Here is a 17,935-nt window from a genome sequence, read left to right on the forward strand (position 1 = left end):
CCGTCCCTCACTCAAGTCCTATTGACATCATTACACAGATCTTTCATACGACTACGGGGAGAAGAGCGTTGTTCTGAAGAGACAGGCGTGAGAAAGTCGGCGAGCTTGTGATTTCTGTGCAAAGGCATACCCTGGAATGACCGCATTCTGTAGGTGATAGCGAAGTGGCGACGTCGTGCTGGATTGTATATTATTATCGTGGCCTGAAGGTACACGCATAATCTGTATTATTTCCCATGTGTTTCGGAGTAACCACCCGTACGACTGGAGATCTACACTCACTTTCCCACCCTTGTGGTACGCGCACGCCCTGATCCTGCAGCCTCAAAAGCTGCGGTATATGAACGGATGTTAGATGAAGCTTATTGACGGGGTTACGAGCCGACTACGGTAGGATCTAATGTAATCAGTGCCTCAGTGGGGAAAAGACTCAGTATTGTATAACTGGGTACCTAATGTAATCTACATGGCGAGGACATGGTCAGTACATATGGGCATACAGCATAGAATATCTAGAGGGCTCACCAGTGCCTCAGTGGGGAAAAGACTGAGGCACTGGTCGACACGAACGTCGGTATAAGTGAGCGACGGGGAGCGCCCGCGACTGATGGTGGCGGGCGATAAGCTCGCCATGTGGGCGCAGGCGCTCAGGTACGAAACCCAACGTTCTCGAGACTTCGTCGGCGCTTGCACGCCAACAAAGCTGAGGCGAGTGCTTCTTGGTACGTCGTGCGGCGGAATTGCACTACTTTGATAATCCGCATTTTCCAACCTGACCTCAGCAAATGCTCGGATTCAGGTCGACATGTTACTACATTCTATCATGCGTGCCTTGCCCGTGCTCTATTGCCCTGCTTCTCCTCCCCTCAGCTGCCCTCAAGCAGCCCTGCTCATGCCAGCCGACCGAATTCTGCGCTGGTCTGCGAGACTCTGAACGACTTGTGTGTTCTCGTAGGCGATCACGGGGTGCTGGATCCCCACCTATGAACTGCTCTCGATTCGTTTATTCGGAATGGAACTCAGTCCGTCGTATCCCCTCGCTCCACAGATTACGTTCCGTGTGCAGACTGGAGCTATGAAGTCTTTCGTGAAGTTGCTATCGGCTAGGTTTCCAAATAAGCATTAGCCCAAGTTCCAGGGCTCATCGATTGAACCTCTGCAACTGCATTCGAATCGACTACTTCCGTCGTCCCGCGTACTCCGCGCAGAGACCGCGGGTCACCAAGCAGGTGATCTTCGATGCCGACTGGATGCGCGTCATCGAAGCAGGTCTCGTCTTTCAAGCGGCAAGGCGGATATGTGCGTGCATCTGACCGTGTCCGATGCTCTCGACATCGAGATGGCGACAGAGGGACACCACCCGGCGGTATGTCGTCATGAGACCGCTAGCGAGCCTCGGTCCTGAGGTACGGATCGCTTCTTGCATCCTGAGCGCATGCCTTCCGAGCTTACCGTCCCCGCGATCAATGCGAGTGGGGATCCACCTGATCGCGTCTTCTTTCTGAACGAGAATCGTTCGCCCAGCAAGGAATCTGGTATGCTGCAGATGCACGTTCATATCCAGCAGGCACGATAGGGACATGCAGATGTCACATATCGTAGCTATGCGACAGGGTCCATCAACAACGCAAGTATCCGGTACGAAACGACTGGAGGATCCGCCACAATTGGAGGGGCCGCAAGCGGCGGGGCCGGTGCAAATATAGGATCTAGTCGATGTAACTTTTGCGTCAGACCCTTGCTGCCTGACAAAGGGACATTTCACGTACCAGAGGAAGCAGTATTGCAAGCATGTGCAGGCAGCGACCCAACCGAGGATGGAATCGACGGATAAGACCGATGAGGTCAGACAAGAGGGCGGAAAACGGGGCATGAATAGGTGATCCGAGCTGCGTGCTCTTCTCGAGGGCATCGACAGACAGGAAAGCGTTCGTCATATTGGCCTCTCGAAGCACGTCCTCGTAAACACGGCCCATCAGCTCCATATGAACGACGAGCTTCGAGGTTCTCGGCGATGCCTTGCATGGTGTGAAAGAGAGCCGCACCGATCGGTCTGCATCCGACGCCGAGTCGGGAAAGACCTTCGATCGGGCATTCCATGAGTCGATGTGGTGTTTCTTGCAAGAATGGGCGCGAGTGACGTCCTTGGATTCTTTGAAGTCGTCGCGAGAGAACATTGTAACCTTGGACCAATGGGCAGTGGAGCTGAGGCGGCATATGCCAAGGTCAAGGTATATATTCTCGGCTTTTGCTGGGTTATGAATGATAAAGCGGGTGACTGGGCCAGCCCGTTCGTCCCACTCCGTTTGTGTCACCGTGAATCCCAGCGCCAAGAATCGAGACACCAGCCAATGGGGTAGCCGAAACGGCCCACACGGGACACAGTTGATCGTGAGTTGAGCGGTCGTTGCGCTCGACGACTCCCCGTCAGGAGGGCTGGGCACGACGTAGATGGTGCGCCACGTCGCCTCGACTGGCTTGCCGTTGAACTGCAGGTTGTTCAGGTCGTCGCCAAGGGAAACCAGGCGAGCGATGTATGCTCCCGATGCCTGGCCTATCCTGTATTGGCATCCAGCATAGTAGCGGGGCCTGGTGGGGTCTGATCTAGGGGGTCCAGGAGAGATGAACAGACCTAGGTGATTGTCGTCATAATCTTCGCACAGAAGCACTGCTACAGTTACGCCGTCGGCCTCGAACACGGGAAGTCGGAGTTTGATGCCGTAGGTAGTGATCGAGATGCGCGGGAGCTCGATATGGCCAAAAAGTACAGTTGCTGGGCCCGCACCAATGGCACCTTGTTCCTCCTGTTTAGAAATGAGATCAGACACGACGACGTTTACAATAATTGCGAACGATTCGCTGACCGGATGGGGTGGATATGGTTGTGATGCGTTCGTGCCCAAGTGGGGAGTATAGCAGACCGCAAGATCAAAACCGCGTGGTGAGGATGCTAGAAGGCATCCCAAAGTGGCGCCAGGATCTTCGCCAGGAGACAGAGCTATTCCATGCTCGCTGAGGTCCCCACACGGGAGTCGGTATCCCCAGGCAAACAGGCTTAGGTCGGGATCTCGTTGCATGATTTCGTGCTGAAGTCGCATGAACGCCTTCTCTCCCTCGCCATAGTTCGTCGGCATGCTAATGTCAAAGAGACCCATCAGACAATACGCCTCATCCTCCAAACGCGTTGTCTGCCGCTGAGAAGCCCAACTCATACGCATGCAGACAGAGTATTCGGAAGGCCTTGTCTCCCTGGTGAAGATCTTCAGAGCGATGCCGGTGATGTCCGCTAGAAGCTCCGCAAGATCTGCCCTGTTCCCTAACTCCTCCCAATCGCACGAATAAAATCGGACGGAGGCGGGGGCGATCAGTTCCTGCAGCGTCCACCCCCGCGTATGCCATCGGCTCTTCCGGAATGCGGAATTGGGTGCGTGGAGGTTGGAGCCGCCCGGGACGTCGGCAAGGTACGCGTAGCATTCCTCGGCATCGGAGTACCAGCGAAACATCGAGTTGATCGATTCGGAGAGCTCGCTGCTGCTCGTCTTGTCAATGCAGCAAGAGTCGGCCCAGGCCCATCGGAAGCCGTGCTTCTCAGCAAGACGGCAGCACTCTCTGATCTTGGGCGAGAGCCGAGGGTCGTCTCGGGGGTTTCTGCCGGCGCGTTTGCATTGCTCGCCTATATTGCGGACGTCCTGGAAGGTCTGCTCTCCCTTCTCGTCCCAGGTGTGGGAGAGGATGGCGTAACCTCCGTCGGCATCGAAGTTCCTCGGGAAGTACACGAGCTCGGCGCGGTCGGTCCTGAGCAGCCACATTTAGATGCTGTGATGCGCCGATTAGTCGTGACATGGTGTAGCCACTAGTAATCAACCATTGAGCATACCGGATAACTCTGCTTCAGCTTGTGATAGGGAGGTGGCTGCAACGGACGACGACCAGAAGGGCTATAAGAGGGGGCGTCGAGGAAGTGAGGGAAGGTGATAGAGGGCTCAAGGAACGTCTGTTACGTTGCGAGACTCGGCGGCTAATTCCGAAGCCAGCCAGTGCCAGGCTGTGCAAATATCAGCCGTGAGCGCATACTCGCGCACAGGCTCCGATGCTATCCACCTTCGTCCACCAGCATGTTGTGGGGTCAATGCGGTGAGGCGGTTTAGCTTGAGCCCTGATCTTGAACAAGTCAAGGAGGTGAGCAAAGAAGCAAGTCGGCCAATACAAGCAGGAAAAGAGGATGCGGGAGCATAGTACTACGGTCTGACCAGATACCACAAACTGACTGACACGGGTTCCAGCGCCTTGCAAAACGATAGCGCATAAGCGAAAAACACGTTCAGGAAATTCCGGACTTCGAGCCCCATATCAGGTAGTCTGGCGCTCCACCGTCCGCCACAATCCTTGGAGACGGATTCCCTACGGTGTAATATCGCTCGCGACTGATTAAATAGACAGAACGTGTTCCAAGTTTTTGAGTTTGTTCTTCATGGCATGCATGTATCTCAGAAGCGTCTGATAACGTCAACAGAGGCCGAAGTTGTGAGGGAAGCGAATGGCAGGGCAGCAACGACCTGCGGACAGCCCGTAGTCACTGAGTGCTAAGTTGCCTTACTGGGGGCCGGAGAAGCCCTGGGCGTGTTTGCTGGGAATGCGCTATCGTTTTGCAAGGCGCGGTCAAGCCACGTGAGAGATGTTCGTCCGATCAAGCAAAGCGCGAGAGTGCTACATCACATACTGGAAGACCTCCCTTCAACAACACAATGATGCCAGTACCCGCCACACTTGCATATGCTCGTTCTCCATCCAGCTAGTCGTAGCAGGCGAAGCCATAGCAATTGATACTGCACCAGGGCGGCGAATCACAATGTTACAGTGCAGGCGCGAACGGGGCGGGTTTGCTAGTAGGTGCTCGCGGCCCGGTGGCTGTTTGGAGGGCTGCTCGCTGTGCTGCCTCTCGCCTCGCTGCTCTTTGTACGACTCGCTCCCTCTCTTAACGCTTACCGTTTACATCGCTGCCTGCCCATCCTGGACTCGGTTCCACTTGCAAGATCCGTCAAAACGCCGGGAGGACCTCCCCGAGCTCGACTACGCGCGATTGACGCATCAGGCAGCCGTGTGTGCAGCCCATACACTGTAAGTTTCTCCAATATCCGTTCTGGTATGCCTCATCGCGTGTCTCCGATCTCGTCTCACATCCAGCTATATTGGGTCGCCACATTCTGCCCGAGCTACAAGCTTCCCCGTTCGGACAGGATGCTTCGCTGCCTCAACCCGACCCTCCTGCACATCACACTTCCTTTCTGGCGCTCTGCAGCAGCACTCGCGTGGATCCCTTGCAATCGGGAGGTGCGACCATTCGCGTGCCTGGCCCAAATGTTGCAGTTCCACCGGGACGAGCCGTCGGCACTGCGCTCTCGTCCTCCCCTTGTAGCAGGTGCGTGCTGCACGCTCTCAAACGCATCAGCAACGTGCTCACGTACTGTTCACGCGATTCAAGTCAACCCCTGCTCTCCCTAGCTGCACTCTCCACCACCCCACCGCATAGCCGATTCCGGCCGCACAAGAACGCGCGTTCTGGTCTGCCTGGAGCGGCCGACACGTACGCGATTGCCTCAATAAACGAACCCAGCACAGACGCACTGCGCTCCCTCTTGGGCAGTGAGTTACCCTCGCATGGCTCTTCGCTGCGTGCTCCGACGCGCCTCCAGCTGGTCACCCGATTAGAGAGGATGAGGTCCTGACCTCACGGAGTGCGGAGGTACCATGCACCTGTGCGAGACGTGCATTGAGGGCAATCAACTCAACATCTTATTCATACCCAACAGAGCACATCCATCTCAGAAGCCCAAGGGATGTCCACACGCGCCACGAGCATCACCAGCAACGCAGGTGCAGTGGCTTCGTGCACGGAATGCACACGCGTCGCACAGGTGAGGTTCGTTTAAACACTCAGCAGGAGTCCCGGAAAGAGGATCGGGTCATCGAGCAGGACCTGTTGACGACGTGAGCTGAAAAAGGGCGCATTCAGAATGTGCCTGGTAGGTGCCCATGCGACAGACTGTCGTCCAACCAAAGGCCGCGATCGCTGGCTCTCCTCTCCAACGCGTCCCTTCTGTTCAGCGCGAACACTAATCCGTGTGGTCACTGCTCTCGCTTCGCTCTCGTCTCCTGGTGATGGGTGTCACGCTTCGCCATCCAGCACAGATCGTCAAGAATAGCAGGAGCATGTCCCTTGATGGTTTCGGCTACCTACCACTCACTCCACTTAAGTCCTGTCGACATCATTCCACAGCCTCGATAAACCTACGGAGAACAGAGAGGGTGTTGCGTTTTGCTGGGAGCGGAAGGACGGGTCGGACAACGAAGAAATAGGCATGGACAAGTCGGGTGAGCTCAATACCGTCCTCATGCAAGGGCACGTCCTGGACTGACCGCACTCTGCAGATGACAATATATACTCTATGTGAGACTTTCGGCTAGAGTGAGTTCACAAATGAGCATAACGTCTTCGCTATGACCCATCTCTTCCGGCGCACGCTCGAATCGTTCAGCCTCAACACATCCAGTCCCTAAGTAATCTATAGGTGACCGTCGGACTCGTTGTCCAATGATGTCAGCCACCGTAACCATGTGTCAACAAATCTGCTGATACGCCGCGCACCGCTCCGCTCGCGAAACCCTTGTTCATCGTGCGGCGGCCTTTGGATCGCTCACGATCTCTCAATGGTCCAATACCTATGCCAGCCTCCCCGCGTCTTTCCCTTATCATCTCTACAGGTGGGCACATGCGTCTTGGATGTCCATAGAGGTATGGCGATAGTATCTTTGCTATCGCGAGTGTATGCGTCTAGCCCACGATACACCACGAAGGGGAGTGATCTAGACGGCGACTCTAATCATAGCCGGACACGACAGCTGACATCGACCCGCAGAGGAAGAGAGCACCGCTTACAGGTACTAGTTCCTGATCTATGCTGCGTAGAAGATACTCGCCATTTCTGCCCAACCATTGGCACTCCAATGCGGAGTAGGACATGCATAGTAAGTCCCGCGTCCTTCGCCCGAAAGTATTCCACGTTGTATTGCAGTCCTATAGCTTGGAGTGCTCATACTGGGAGATCACCAACACCTCACACAGCCTTCAGACGACAGAGGCTAGACGGATGTGTGCATTATAAGCGCACCGCAGCACTCTTTGGTATGTCGTGCAGCACTATTTAACGATTGACATTCCCTACCTTGCCCAGATGTAGTGACGACGATTGGGCGGACTCAAGTCGACATACTACGACATTCACATGCTTATCTGTCCTCATGGCCCTACGTCTCCCTTCTCTGGCTCTCATGAAGTTCTACCCATGACAATACACCATCTTCTGCGGCGGACCATCCTTCAGAATGTAATTCGCTCAGTCGTATTCCCTCCCTTCACAAGCTACGTTCCGCATCCAGGCTGGCGCGTGGAAACCCGATCGTTTCGTGTCGGGCGAGATTCTAGAGGTCCATTCGCCCACGCCCAATGCTCATCGACAGATACCCTGCCTGCAACCGCATCAGAAGTCGACTACTTCTGTCGTACCGCGTGATTTGCACAGAGCCCGCACCTCGCCAAGCAGTCGTTTGACATCAACATGGAGCGCGTCTTTGATTTCAGGCGACGAGCTCGAAAACACGTATGCACCTGACCGGGTTCACGGGTCTCGATATCAAGGGGCCGGTCGGGAGCCCCTAGCACGAGGTACTGGAACCCTTGGACGAGTGCTTCAAGTGCATTGCCAATGGACTGCTAGCGTGCTCCAGCCCTGAGGTACGGATCGCTGCAAGTGCGTGTTGTCACGAAGCACATGACTCCTGAGTTTGCCGTCTCCCGCAGATTGACGCGGCAAAGGATCCACCCGATCACGCTGTCGTTCATGATGAGACCTATCCACTCAAGTGGGGAATTGAGGTGTAGATGAGGGGTCGCGTTCAGGCAGTACAACAGGAGAGACAGATGTCAAGCAACGGGGCTATGTAACAACTAGGCTTCCAGCGCAACAATTCAGGACAGATTAGCAGGGGGAGGCAAGGGAGGTAAACGGCAGTAGGCACTGAGTGACGGAGGGGATCAAACTGTAGCATGAGACCATTGCTCTCTGAGTGATTGAAGTGTCACTTACCAGACGAAGCTCGTATCAAGGGCTCTCCCCCCGGTAGCGTGCGAGGTGTTTGCTCGATTCGGCGTTGGACAGAGCGTGTGATCGATGAGAAAGTCGCATAGGGTTTTCGAGCGAGGGTGTGAGACCAGGCGTTGCCGGGTGTTTCAACGAGGGGTCGCGTCCGGGCTGTCTACCGTTTTTGTACGAGAGTTTGGGAATTGGCGTGTGATTGGGTGGTATGAGCTGCGTGCTCTTCTCGAGAGCTTTGAGAGACGGGAAAGCGTTCGTCATGTTGGCCTCTCGAAGCATTTTCTCGTAGACACGGCCCAAGAGTTCCATATGAACGACGAGCTTCGAAATTCCCGACGACGCCTTGCATGGTGTGGAAGAGAGCCGCACTGAACAGTCTGCATCCGACGCCGAGTCGGGAAAGACCTTCGACCGGGCATTCCATGAGTCAATGTGGTGTTCCTTGCAAGAATGGTCTCGAGGAACGTCCCCGGATTCTTTGAAGTCGTCGCCAGAGTACATTGCAACCTTGGACCAACGAGCAGTGGAATTGAGGTGGCATAGCCCAAGGTCAAGGTGAGTAATATCGCCTCTTATTGAGTGATGAATGATAAGGCAGGTGACTGGGCCAGCCCGTTCGTCCCACTGCTGTTGGATCACATCGATTCCCAGCGCCAAGAATCGAGACATCAGCCAATGGGGAAAGCGGAACGGCCCACACGGGACACAGTTCATCGTTAGTCGAGCGGTCGTTGCGCTCGACGACTCCCCGTCAGGAGGGCTGGGTACGACGTAGATGGTGCGCCACGTCGCCTCGACTGGCTTGCCGTTGAACTGCAGGTTCTTCAGGTCTTCGCCAAGGGAAACCAGGCGAGCGCTGTATCTAACCGATGCCGTGTCTATCCTGTATATGCATCCAGCGTACATAGTAGCGGGGCCTGGTAGGGTCTGATCTAGGGGGTCCAGGAGAGATGAACAGACCTAGGTGATTGTCGTCATAGTCTTCGCACAGAAGCACTGCTACAGTTACGCCGTCGGCCTCGAACACGGGAAGTCGGAGTTTGATGCCGTAGGTAGTGATCGAGATGCGCGGGAGCTCGATATGGTCAAAAAGTACAGTTGCTGGGCCCGCACTGGTGGCACTTTGTTCCTCCTATTTGAAAATGGGTTCAGACACGACGACATTTGCAATAGTTGCGAACGATTTACTGACCGGATGGGGCGAATATCGTTGCTTTGCGTTCGCGCCCAAGTTGGGAGTGTAGTAGACTCGAAGAGCAAACTCGCGTGGTGAGGATGCTAGAAGGTATATCGAATCCGACTGTCAGGAGCTTCGCTAGGAGACAGAGCTAACCCATGTCCGCTGAGGTCCCCACACGGGAGTCGGTATCCCCAGGCAAACAGGCTTAGGTCGGGATCTCGTCGCATAATTTTGTACTGAAGTCGCAGGAACGCCTTTTCTCCCCCGCCATAGTTCGTTGGCATGCTAACGTCAAAGAGACCCATCAGACAATATGCTTCATCCTCCAACTGCGTTGTCTGCCGCTGAGAAGCCCAACACATGCGCTCGCAGACAGAGTACTGGGAAGGCCTTGCCGCCCTGGTGAAGATGTCCCGAGGGAGTCCGGTGATCTCCCGCAGAAGCTCCGCCAGATCTGCTCTGTTCCCTAACTCCTCGCAATCGCATGAATAGAATGGGACGGAGGTAGAGGCGATCAGTTCCTGCAGCGTCCACCCCCGCGTGTGCCATCGACTCTTCCGGAATGCGGAATCGGGCGCGTGGAGGTCGGAGCCGCTCGGGACGTCCGCGAGGTAAGCGTAGCATTCCTCGGCATCGGAGTACCAGCGAAACATCGAGTTGATCGATTCGGAGAGCTCGCTGCTGCTCGTCTTGTCAATGCAGCAAGAGTCGGCCCAGGCCCATCGGAAGCCGTGCTTCTCAGCGAGTCGGCAGCACCCTCGGATCTTGGGCGATAGCTGAGGGTCGTCTCGGGGATTTTTGCGGGCACGATTGCATCGCTCGCCTATATCGCGGACCTCCTGAAAGGTCTGTTCTCCCTTCTGATCCCAGGTGTGAGAGAGAATGGCGTAGCCCCCATCGGCATCGAAATTCCTCGGGAAATGCACGAGCTCGGCGCGGTAGGTCCTAAGGAGCCACATCGCGACGCTGCGTTGCGATCGGTGGCGAACTCGTATAGCCACAGGGTATTCATCATTGAACGTACCGGATGACGCTGGTTCAGCTTGAGACAGGGTAGTGGTTGCGACGGACGAAGACCAGGGGAGGAGGATGCTAAGTAAGAAGGGGCGTCGAAGAAATGGGTGGAGATGGAGTTGGTGAGGGAAAGGGAGAGTTCGTTATATGCCCTCCAGCTCGGCGGCCGATTCACCGCCAGGTGCGAGGGAGCCTGGAGGAATACGCACCCAACATGTGCCCTAATCAAAGACCTCGAGGCACAAGGCTCGATGATGTCCACCGACACGGTTTCATGAACTTAACGCAGTAACGCAGACTTGCGGACGAAGACACGTCAACCTGTTGTGCATACACGAGGGTCTAGGGCATTCCCGTGGCTCATTTCCGAAGCTTAGCTAACAGCATGGAAGTCTGCGAAGCAGCTCGTACATGCCACCCCCCACCGAACGACCGCTCGACTCATCTATCGCCCATCTCCTCACCCGGAGTCCATGTTCGGATAGAGCGGCCGACGGAATCCAAGTTGCCCGCAGTGTTGGTGCAACCGAGCCCGTCCAGTGTGATCAGAGGGCATCACCCTCACGCAGCTCAACTGCCCAACGGGCGGCACCCCATCCGGGTCACTTGCACGCCGTATCGTCTTCCGGCAAGTTCCCGCCCATGTACGCCCGCACAAGCTTCGCCGTGCACAGTCGCCTCATTCACGGAGCAAATGCTCGTACGAGCCCTGCTAGAGCATCCCCGCGCCATCATACCGCATTCTCACATCCAGTGAGTCCCTCGTCGGAGCCACCAACTCGAACTTCGGCGCGAGGACGGAGATCGGGTGCGATATTGTGCCGCGCGAGTGGACCGTGTAATGCACACGCGACGCGGACAGACCACCCGATGCACTCGAGGCAGTACGCACCTCTAAGAAGAATCCGTGTGGGGATGAAAATGGCAAAGGTACCCCTTCAGTTCGTCCACGCACTCCTCGTTGTCCCTGCATGCAGTCACAGAGACGTTCTGGACGATCTGCAGCAGCTCCGGTCAGATGAGGCACGCGCATCCGGCAATGCTTGTTTGCGGCATGGAAGATCTGCGGGCAATGAAGAGAGTTGGCTCAGCACAGGAGACAAGAATATTTGCCGATGCAGTCCACAGTATCGGCACGACGTGCAGGTCTTCGTGGGGCTGGACTAGTATAGCGCACATTTGAGAGGCTCGGCTTGGTAGCAGTCGCTGAGGAGGGGTCGATGACCGCCTCATTGTCGAGGAGGTTCGAGTTCTAGAGCGCGACTCGGTAGCTGTTCGGAATCTACACGCCGTCGATGACCACACGCCAGACTTTGTGAGGTACGTTGCGGCGTGATACGGCCAAAAGAGGGAGCAATACCTCTGTCGAACGTAATAAATGAGGATATCGGGGGAAGCAACTTGAAATCTCTCAGTCACAGGGAGCAGTACATGAGCACGAAGATGGCGACAAAGACGGCTCCTGACATGAGTGGCCCGGAGCTTGAGTGATAGTCTTGCACGGTACAAGGAGGCAAGCCAAGAAGCACGGACTGCCGCAGGCAGAGAAGGTTGATCTGTGGCAGGGCGGGTCGGCGGACTCCGACCCTCCGGCGTCTATGCGCCAAAGGGCCGCTCCTTTCCATTACGCTCCCTTTTGTGCAGTCATTGCTATCCCATCGCTCACACAGCTCTTCGCATCCACAAGGTGTCACCTTTGTTGAACTCTGCCGCCGCTCAGGATTGTCAAGGCTAGCAAGTCTCTCAATAGTCGGCTACCCATTGCTCACTCTGCTCAAGTCCCATGCACACTGCTTCGCAGACTGATACGGCTGCGGGGAACAGGATTCGATCTGCGTAGGGGGAGGACGGGTGACAGGCATGGAGAAGAGATGGGCGCAGGGAAATTGGTCGAGTTCATCCTGTGCAAGGGTGCACCCCGGGTTGACTGCCATCACAGCGTGTGTACATACCGCTAGATTAAGTTCGCATGCTCAGTTCAACACACCACTGCTACTTTTCCATGACCTTTGTCTTCCCGAACAAGCGCATGTGCGGCTCGAGATCCCGCACTCTCTTTCCGCTTCCCATTGTGATGCACGCGCAGACCGTACTGCCTCAGAAGCTACGCGCGTATGCGATGTCGAAGTACCTATCATGCCATTGCGTTCGATCGCAAATGAGCTCATTCCTGTCTCCGTAATTCGACCAGTCTTCTGATCTTTCAATCACGCGCCTCCCCGCTCGTGAAACCCTTGTCCATGATGTAGCCCTTCTCGGATTACTTCTGAATGTGAGGGTTTGCTTAGATCACCTTCATTCCGTACCGACCTCCATCTTGTCTCTACCCACAGCTACACCTGTCGGACGTTCACGTACTCGCTTCCCCATAAAGGGGTGCATGTATCTAGCTCAAAAGGTGCCACGAAGGTAAGCCTAGATGACAACTTGAATCATAGCTGAAGGCGAAAGTTGACATTGACCTTCAGAGCAATAATGTATCTCACCTGGAGTACGACATGTCTAGGATCGAGGTCCCAGGAATTAACTTGAATGCATGCCTCATGATTCCCTTGTCCTTCACCTGCAAAGCGTTCCACGTCCGAGGGACAGGCCCGTAGTCTGCCCTATCAGTCCTCCCGACCACGATCTGAGTTGGCTAGATGGGCTTTCACCGGGTTTCGCCAACCCCTCGTAGAAAGCGGCTATAGCTGACTCGACGGAGGCCAGTCGTTTGTACGCTCACACAGTTGAGCGCAGGGTTTCGGTATGTTGTGCAGCACTCCAACACGAATGATAATTGAAACTCTTGGACGCATGCTTGAAGATGGGGTCTAGTAGTTGGGACTCAATACCAACTAGATGTGAAACGCTCTTCCTATGGTCCATCGGATCCATCAAACCAGCCATCCTTTCCGCTCAGCGAAGCTACGCAGAATGCGGACCAACGGCCCTCGACGTGTCTTCGTATCAAACACCTGCGCATGGTCGATGCCCCTGTACCACAGCACCTGCAAGCCATCCTTCTCCCAGCGGAACTTCGGTTCGTCCGCCTCATCGTCCGTCAAGTACCGCCGAACCTCCCTTGCGTCGACAATCTGATCCAGCTCGCTCAGCACCACCACGACGTCCCTCCCCGCGACGTCCTCCTTCCACAAGATGTTCTCCGTCCAGAAGAAGTGCCGTGCGAGCGTACGCGCGATGTCGGGGTCGCGGCTGGCGTAGTACCACACCGCCCACTCGTTCGCCGCGCGCGGCTCGCGGTACACGAAGTTGTACGCGACGGACGGCTGGTGGAGAAGGAACGGTATCGGGTCGATGAACACCCATGCGGAGACGCGCGCGCTGAGCGTCGGGTCGCGGAGCATGTGCGCGGCGTGGACAGTGCCGTAGGAGTGGGCGACGACGACGACGCGGGGGACCGAGTGCGCGTTGAGGAGGGCGGTGAGGGCGGTGAGCATCTCGGGGCGCGAGAGGGGCGTGGGAGAGATGCGCATGCTGATAGCGAGGCATTCGGTGGCGATGATTCCGACCTCGGGGTCGGCGTTCGCGAGCTCTTGGAGGAAGGATACATAGGGCCATAGTCCAATCTGATAGAGCCAAATTTCAAGATAAGAAGAACGTTAGACTGACTGAGACGTACGCCGATGCCGTGGAAAAAGAGGATTGGGTCCTTCGTGGTCGAACGATGAGGTCGGAGCCAGTAGATCAGACCGTCGCGGGTCGACTTATTGGAAAATACTGTTAATGGGCGAGGAGGAAAGCAGCACACCCATGCGCCAGAGGGAGCATAATGTCTGAAGCCCTTGAGATACAATTGGGTGGTCGCTATGGTATCGATCAAAGCGACAATCTACTGCGAGTCAGGCCTTCGAAACCTGAAAAGGAGACATCCACTTACAACATACCAGAGCAAAGGCCTGTTCGCCGTCACGACCGGGTCAAGCGAGACCTTGAGGGCGTGCACAGTATGATTCCGGCCTTCTTCTATCTTGTGCCCGAGGAGCTGTTCAATGTTACGCAGGTATCCTTCGATCTCTTCTGCCCACTCCTCTTGCAGGCCGTCTCGGCGAGTACCAAAGAACGCCCACAACAGCCAGTCAACCAGGTTTTCGCGCTTGTTGAGTTTCGGGTCTGCGAAATGGAACCACCCGGTAGCAAACGATGTTCCGCGCAGTTGCGCAAAACACTTCGCGAAAAGGGCTTCGCGCTCTTTGCGGGAGGGTACCGGCGGGTGTGTGGCAGCCTACGGGAAAAACAGAGCGTCAGACATTCTGATAAGGCTGCTCCTCGGCCCCTGTCGAATCGAACCTCTCCATGATACACAGGGACGATCTTTCATCAACAGGGGAAGGCAGTCAATCCGGATGTCAAATGAGCGCGCTTTTTGCCTCTTCGTTATGGCTAGTACTAGTACATGTTGTCCACTGGACTGGGAATAGCGTACGGAATGGATTCTCACCTTCTGCAGCCAGCTATTCCGTGGTACAGAGAGCAGGAAGTAGAAAGAGGTCTCTAAACCAGCATATGTGGCTAACCATGGGGAGTATAGCGCATGTCCATAGCGCCAGCTCGCGCATAGGTACGCTATGCTGAGGAGCGGGACGAGTTGAAGGACAAGGATGGAGAGGCGGATGAGGACATATTCCGGTAGAGATCGTCCGAGCATGTTGCAGGTATGGAAGTCGGAGAATGCGGGTCCTCCATCGACAAGGCGATCTCTTGAAACAAGCAGGAGCGCTGGGCTTGGGCTGAACGACGCTGACGACGGTGACAATATAAGTACTATGAGGTTGTCGAGCAAGCTTCATCCCCTCAAAGGCACACATGACCCGCCCCGCGCGTCATCCCCTTGGGCGCTCTACAGACCTCGGCACACTCCGACTCCCGAGCCTCCGACTCAACGACGCTAATCGTCCTCAGGACCGTCCTGTCCTCTTCGACCAGTTGGGCCTTCACGCTGTTCCATCAGTGCTCTGACTTTGGCTTTCTGTCCCTCGCTTACAATATCAGCCATCTTTCGTACATTGCGATGCCAACCGTCATCTGAGTGTCTAGTGTAAAGGTCTGCAAGTGTCCCGGTAGCCTCCGGGCTACCTATCGCTCTGCTCGAATTCATTCCTACGGACATGGCTTTGCAGACTTCATGCGGAGGTGTCATTCAAAGACACCGAGCGAGAAATAAATAGGTAAGCTGTTTCAGTTCGTCTCCAGCCTTGTGCCACAACACTCTGCCTTTCTGTATGGTAGCGGACTACGTTGTCGGTACTCGTGCACCACCCTTCGCCTTCCGTCCCGAAGAACAGAAAGACAAGAATTCCCCGCATCATACTCTAAGCGTAGAGAGTCTCCAAGCCAGGGCCTTGGGCTTCTCGGTAATCTAGTCGCATTTTTTCCATGTTGGCAGCTCGCCGTTTTCGGACATCGACGGCCCACTGAGTGTCTCGCCGTCGAAGACGAGCGGGATCTGGCGCATGCGCATGGACCAGAACCTCGCGTCGGTGCAGCACAGCGACAACTCGTCGTCGCACTCCGATGCTATGCATGCCGAGGTGCTAGGAGAGCGGAATGCTGAAGATTCAGATTCACACCACAGCCTGCAGTACACAGGCCTCGATCGTCCTCATGACTGATATCTCCCTGAGACGCGATCGTCGCTTGTAGCAGTCGGACACCATTGATGGTGTCTAGCTTGTGACACTTGGAAGCGGAGGCAACGGAACCTTCAAGATAGGCCCGTCGAGCCGTACAGGCGCTGAGGCGGGCGAGGTGATGATCCATGGAAAAGGCGAAATCATGTTGACTGACTGATGGAAGGACGACATAGGCCCATTCGAAGGCTACCTGTACGACGCACCCGCCAGTGGCCTCGCGGACCTCCTACTCTGTCAATGGTCGGCGGCTTCGAGACCGCACGCTTCTGCCGGTTCTTCGTCCTCATGACGCGGCCCCCCGACTCGTGGAGGACTTTGTCGCTCGCGTCGCCCTTGTCTGCCGTCGATGTCATCTGCGAGGGTGCCAGAGTGTGGACCCCGCCGTGTTTCACGCCCTTCTCCAGGCCCGTCACCTGTGCGTCCTCTCCTGCGCCCTGCACCAGGAACGTCATATGTTGGCGATGTATTGTGCTATTCAGCAACTGTATATACAATGCATCACGAATGACGCATATGGGCTAGCGGCCTTAGTACCTGCAAATATGTTGACAAGCTCGGTACCAAAGTTTACGTAGAAGACGATCATGAAGGTGAGAAGTACTAGTATTCTTCCATGGCATTATTGCGGTATACACAGGTGGTGAATAATGTACTATAAGAACGTTTCCAGAGAACTACACTTTCCTCCACAGATCCTCGTCGCGCTCAACAACCTCTCCTACCAGAAGCGCTTTACGCGCGCGGCTACATGTAACCCATTTATCAGAACCTCCAAGCTTCTCGTCCAGGCTCGACCGTTCGAATCGTTCTAGCGTCCGCCAACCAGCAAAGAGCGCCGCATGAAATGCGAGAAGAGCGTCCTGTAAGCAGGGACCCTCTGGGGGCCCCAGGCCGAATAGTCGGAAATGGTGCGTAGACGGTCGCCAAACGAATGTCTCGATCGCCGGACACGCTGCGCACCAAGGTTCGTTGTCAAAGGGGGCGAACACCCGCTGAAACGGACACTGCCAGGGGGAGCAAGTGGGTGGGTAAACTTCGTGTACCTCGGCCGGTGTGATAGGTGCTCACGCTGTGGTACACATGCGCAGATTCATCTAGCTCAAGGTACTTTAAGAGCGGTAGCCTCGCGTCTCCGAGGATTTGCGTGGGCCAGAGGTCCATGCTGGGCTCAAAGGTGTCGTCGCGCGATGCAAGAATCAGCCTGAAGGATACGAGGCGATCCCCCACAATGGGGAGGAGGTCGTGTGCGAGGGAGCGGTCTGCCGCGCCCCTGAGAGTGAGGTGTGTAATGTGATATTGGGAGAACGCCGGGTTGAGACTCCGCGCTGAGCACCATATTCCCTTCAAGTCCAGGTCGAGCGTCCGAAGGGTCCGCAGCTTGCGAAGGGGAGTGTGCAGGCAAACCCGATCGAAGTCTAAGTTGAGAGCAGGCCAGTTCTCCCATGCGTGAAGCACGCCGAACCCGGTGCCCGTAGTGGACAGGTCCCGCAGGCGGAAGGTTGCCGAAGAGAGCACGCCCGGGAAATCTTCGAGCGCGGGGAAGTCGAGGTCTACGAGGTTCACGGCGTATCGGAACATCTTCTCCATAGGTGCGCGGAGATATTGGATCTTCGCCGCGTCCACTGGGGCAACCCGGTAGTTGCGAGCCATGTCGCCCACTAGACTCCGGACGACTGCCGGAAGCTGGGGCGCCCCGTATGCGACGTCAGGAATGTCGAGGTGCAGCGACCGCATGGTGGACGCAAGCCGTCGATCGCCACCGACCGTCTCCAAGAATTTGCGAGTTTGGCGACCACTCGGGCCGACAGTTACGTGTCGGTAGAGAACGGCCTCCCCTTCTGCTCGGAATACAAGACATACGCGCGTCACCGAGGCTAAGTCGGAGGCGGCGTTGGGATCAGAAGGACCGACGAGAAAATTGAAAACAGTCCTCCAGACCTCCGATGGGGTTCGCA

At 55.9% G+C, this 17,935-nt stretch overlaps 5 protein-coding genes across 5 annotated transcripts; 1 reads left to right on the forward strand and 4 right to left on the reverse strand.

The window, feature by feature from the left end:
* Positions 1-1,618: 1,618 nt before the first annotated feature.
* DICSQDRAFT_137512 (HET-domain-containing protein) lies at positions 1,619-3,895 on the reverse strand (the record flags this gene model as incomplete). The annotated part of the gene is made up of 4 exons (XM_007366782.1): positions 3,878-3,895; positions 2,865-3,816; positions 1,770-2,804; positions 1,619-1,709 (listed from the first exon to the last, which is right to left on the reverse strand). Exons 2-4 carry the CDS (start codon positions 3,807-3,809, stop codon positions 1,620-1,622), a joined length of 2,070 nt encoding a protein of 689 aa, XP_007366844.1. The 5' UTR covers positions 3,810-3,816; positions 3,878-3,895.
* A 1,815-nt stretch (positions 3,896-5,710) lies between these two features.
* Positions 5,711-6,496, forward strand: DICSQDRAFT_137513 (uncharacterized protein). The gene is made up of 3 exons (XM_007366783.1): positions 5,711-5,743; positions 5,811-6,372; positions 6,430-6,496. Exon 2 carries the CDS (start codon positions 6,015-6,017, stop codon positions 6,201-6,203), a length of 189 nt encoding a protein of 62 aa, XP_007366845.1. The 5' UTR covers positions 5,711-5,743; positions 5,811-6,014; the 3' UTR covers positions 6,204-6,372; positions 6,430-6,496.
* Positions 6,497-9,431: 2,935 nt separating this feature from the next.
* DICSQDRAFT_62993 (HET-domain-containing protein) lies at positions 9,432-10,292 on the reverse strand (the record flags this gene model as incomplete). Its single annotated transcript, XM_007366784.1, has 2 exons — positions 9,432-10,097; positions 10,170-10,292. The coding sequence occupies 2 exons, from the start codon at positions 10,290-10,292 to the stop codon at positions 9,432-9,434; spliced, it is 789 nt and encodes a 262-aa protein (XP_007366846.1).
* A 2,931-nt stretch (positions 10,293-13,223) lies between these two features.
* Positions 13,224-14,995, reverse strand: DICSQDRAFT_63022 (uncharacterized protein; the record flags this gene model as incomplete). The annotated part of the gene is made up of 4 exons (XM_007366785.1): positions 13,224-13,916; positions 13,970-14,179; positions 14,228-14,572; positions 14,789-14,995. 4 exons carry the CDS (start codon positions 14,993-14,995, stop codon positions 13,224-13,226), a joined length of 1,455 nt encoding a protein of 484 aa, XP_007366847.1.
* Positions 14,996-15,706: 711 nt separating this feature from the next.
* On the reverse strand, positions 15,707-17,714 carry DICSQDRAFT_127710 (uncharacterized protein; the record flags this gene model as incomplete). Its single annotated transcript, XM_007366786.1, has 3 exons — positions 15,707-15,864; positions 16,204-16,462; positions 17,049-17,714. The coding sequence occupies 3 exons, from the start codon at positions 17,712-17,714 to the stop codon at positions 15,707-15,709; spliced, it is 1,083 nt and encodes a 360-aa protein (XP_007366848.1).
* Between the last annotated feature and the right edge of the window lie 221 nt (positions 17,715-17,935).

The sequence above is a fragment of the Dichomitus squalens genome (assembly GCF_000275845.1).
Source record: "Dichomitus squalens LYAD-421 SS1 unplaced genomic scaffold DICSQscaffold_20, whole genome shotgun sequence".
In the NCBI taxonomy this organism is placed as follows: domain Eukaryota; kingdom Fungi; phylum Basidiomycota; class Agaricomycetes; order Polyporales; family Polyporaceae; genus Dichomitus; species Dichomitus squalens.

What these genes read in the sequence shown, in the direction of transcription:
- DICSQDRAFT_137513 (XM_007366783.1), top strand. Translation starts at nt 6,015, where the DNA reads ATGTGCCTGGTAGGTGCCCATGCGACAGACTGTCGTCCAACCAAAGGC.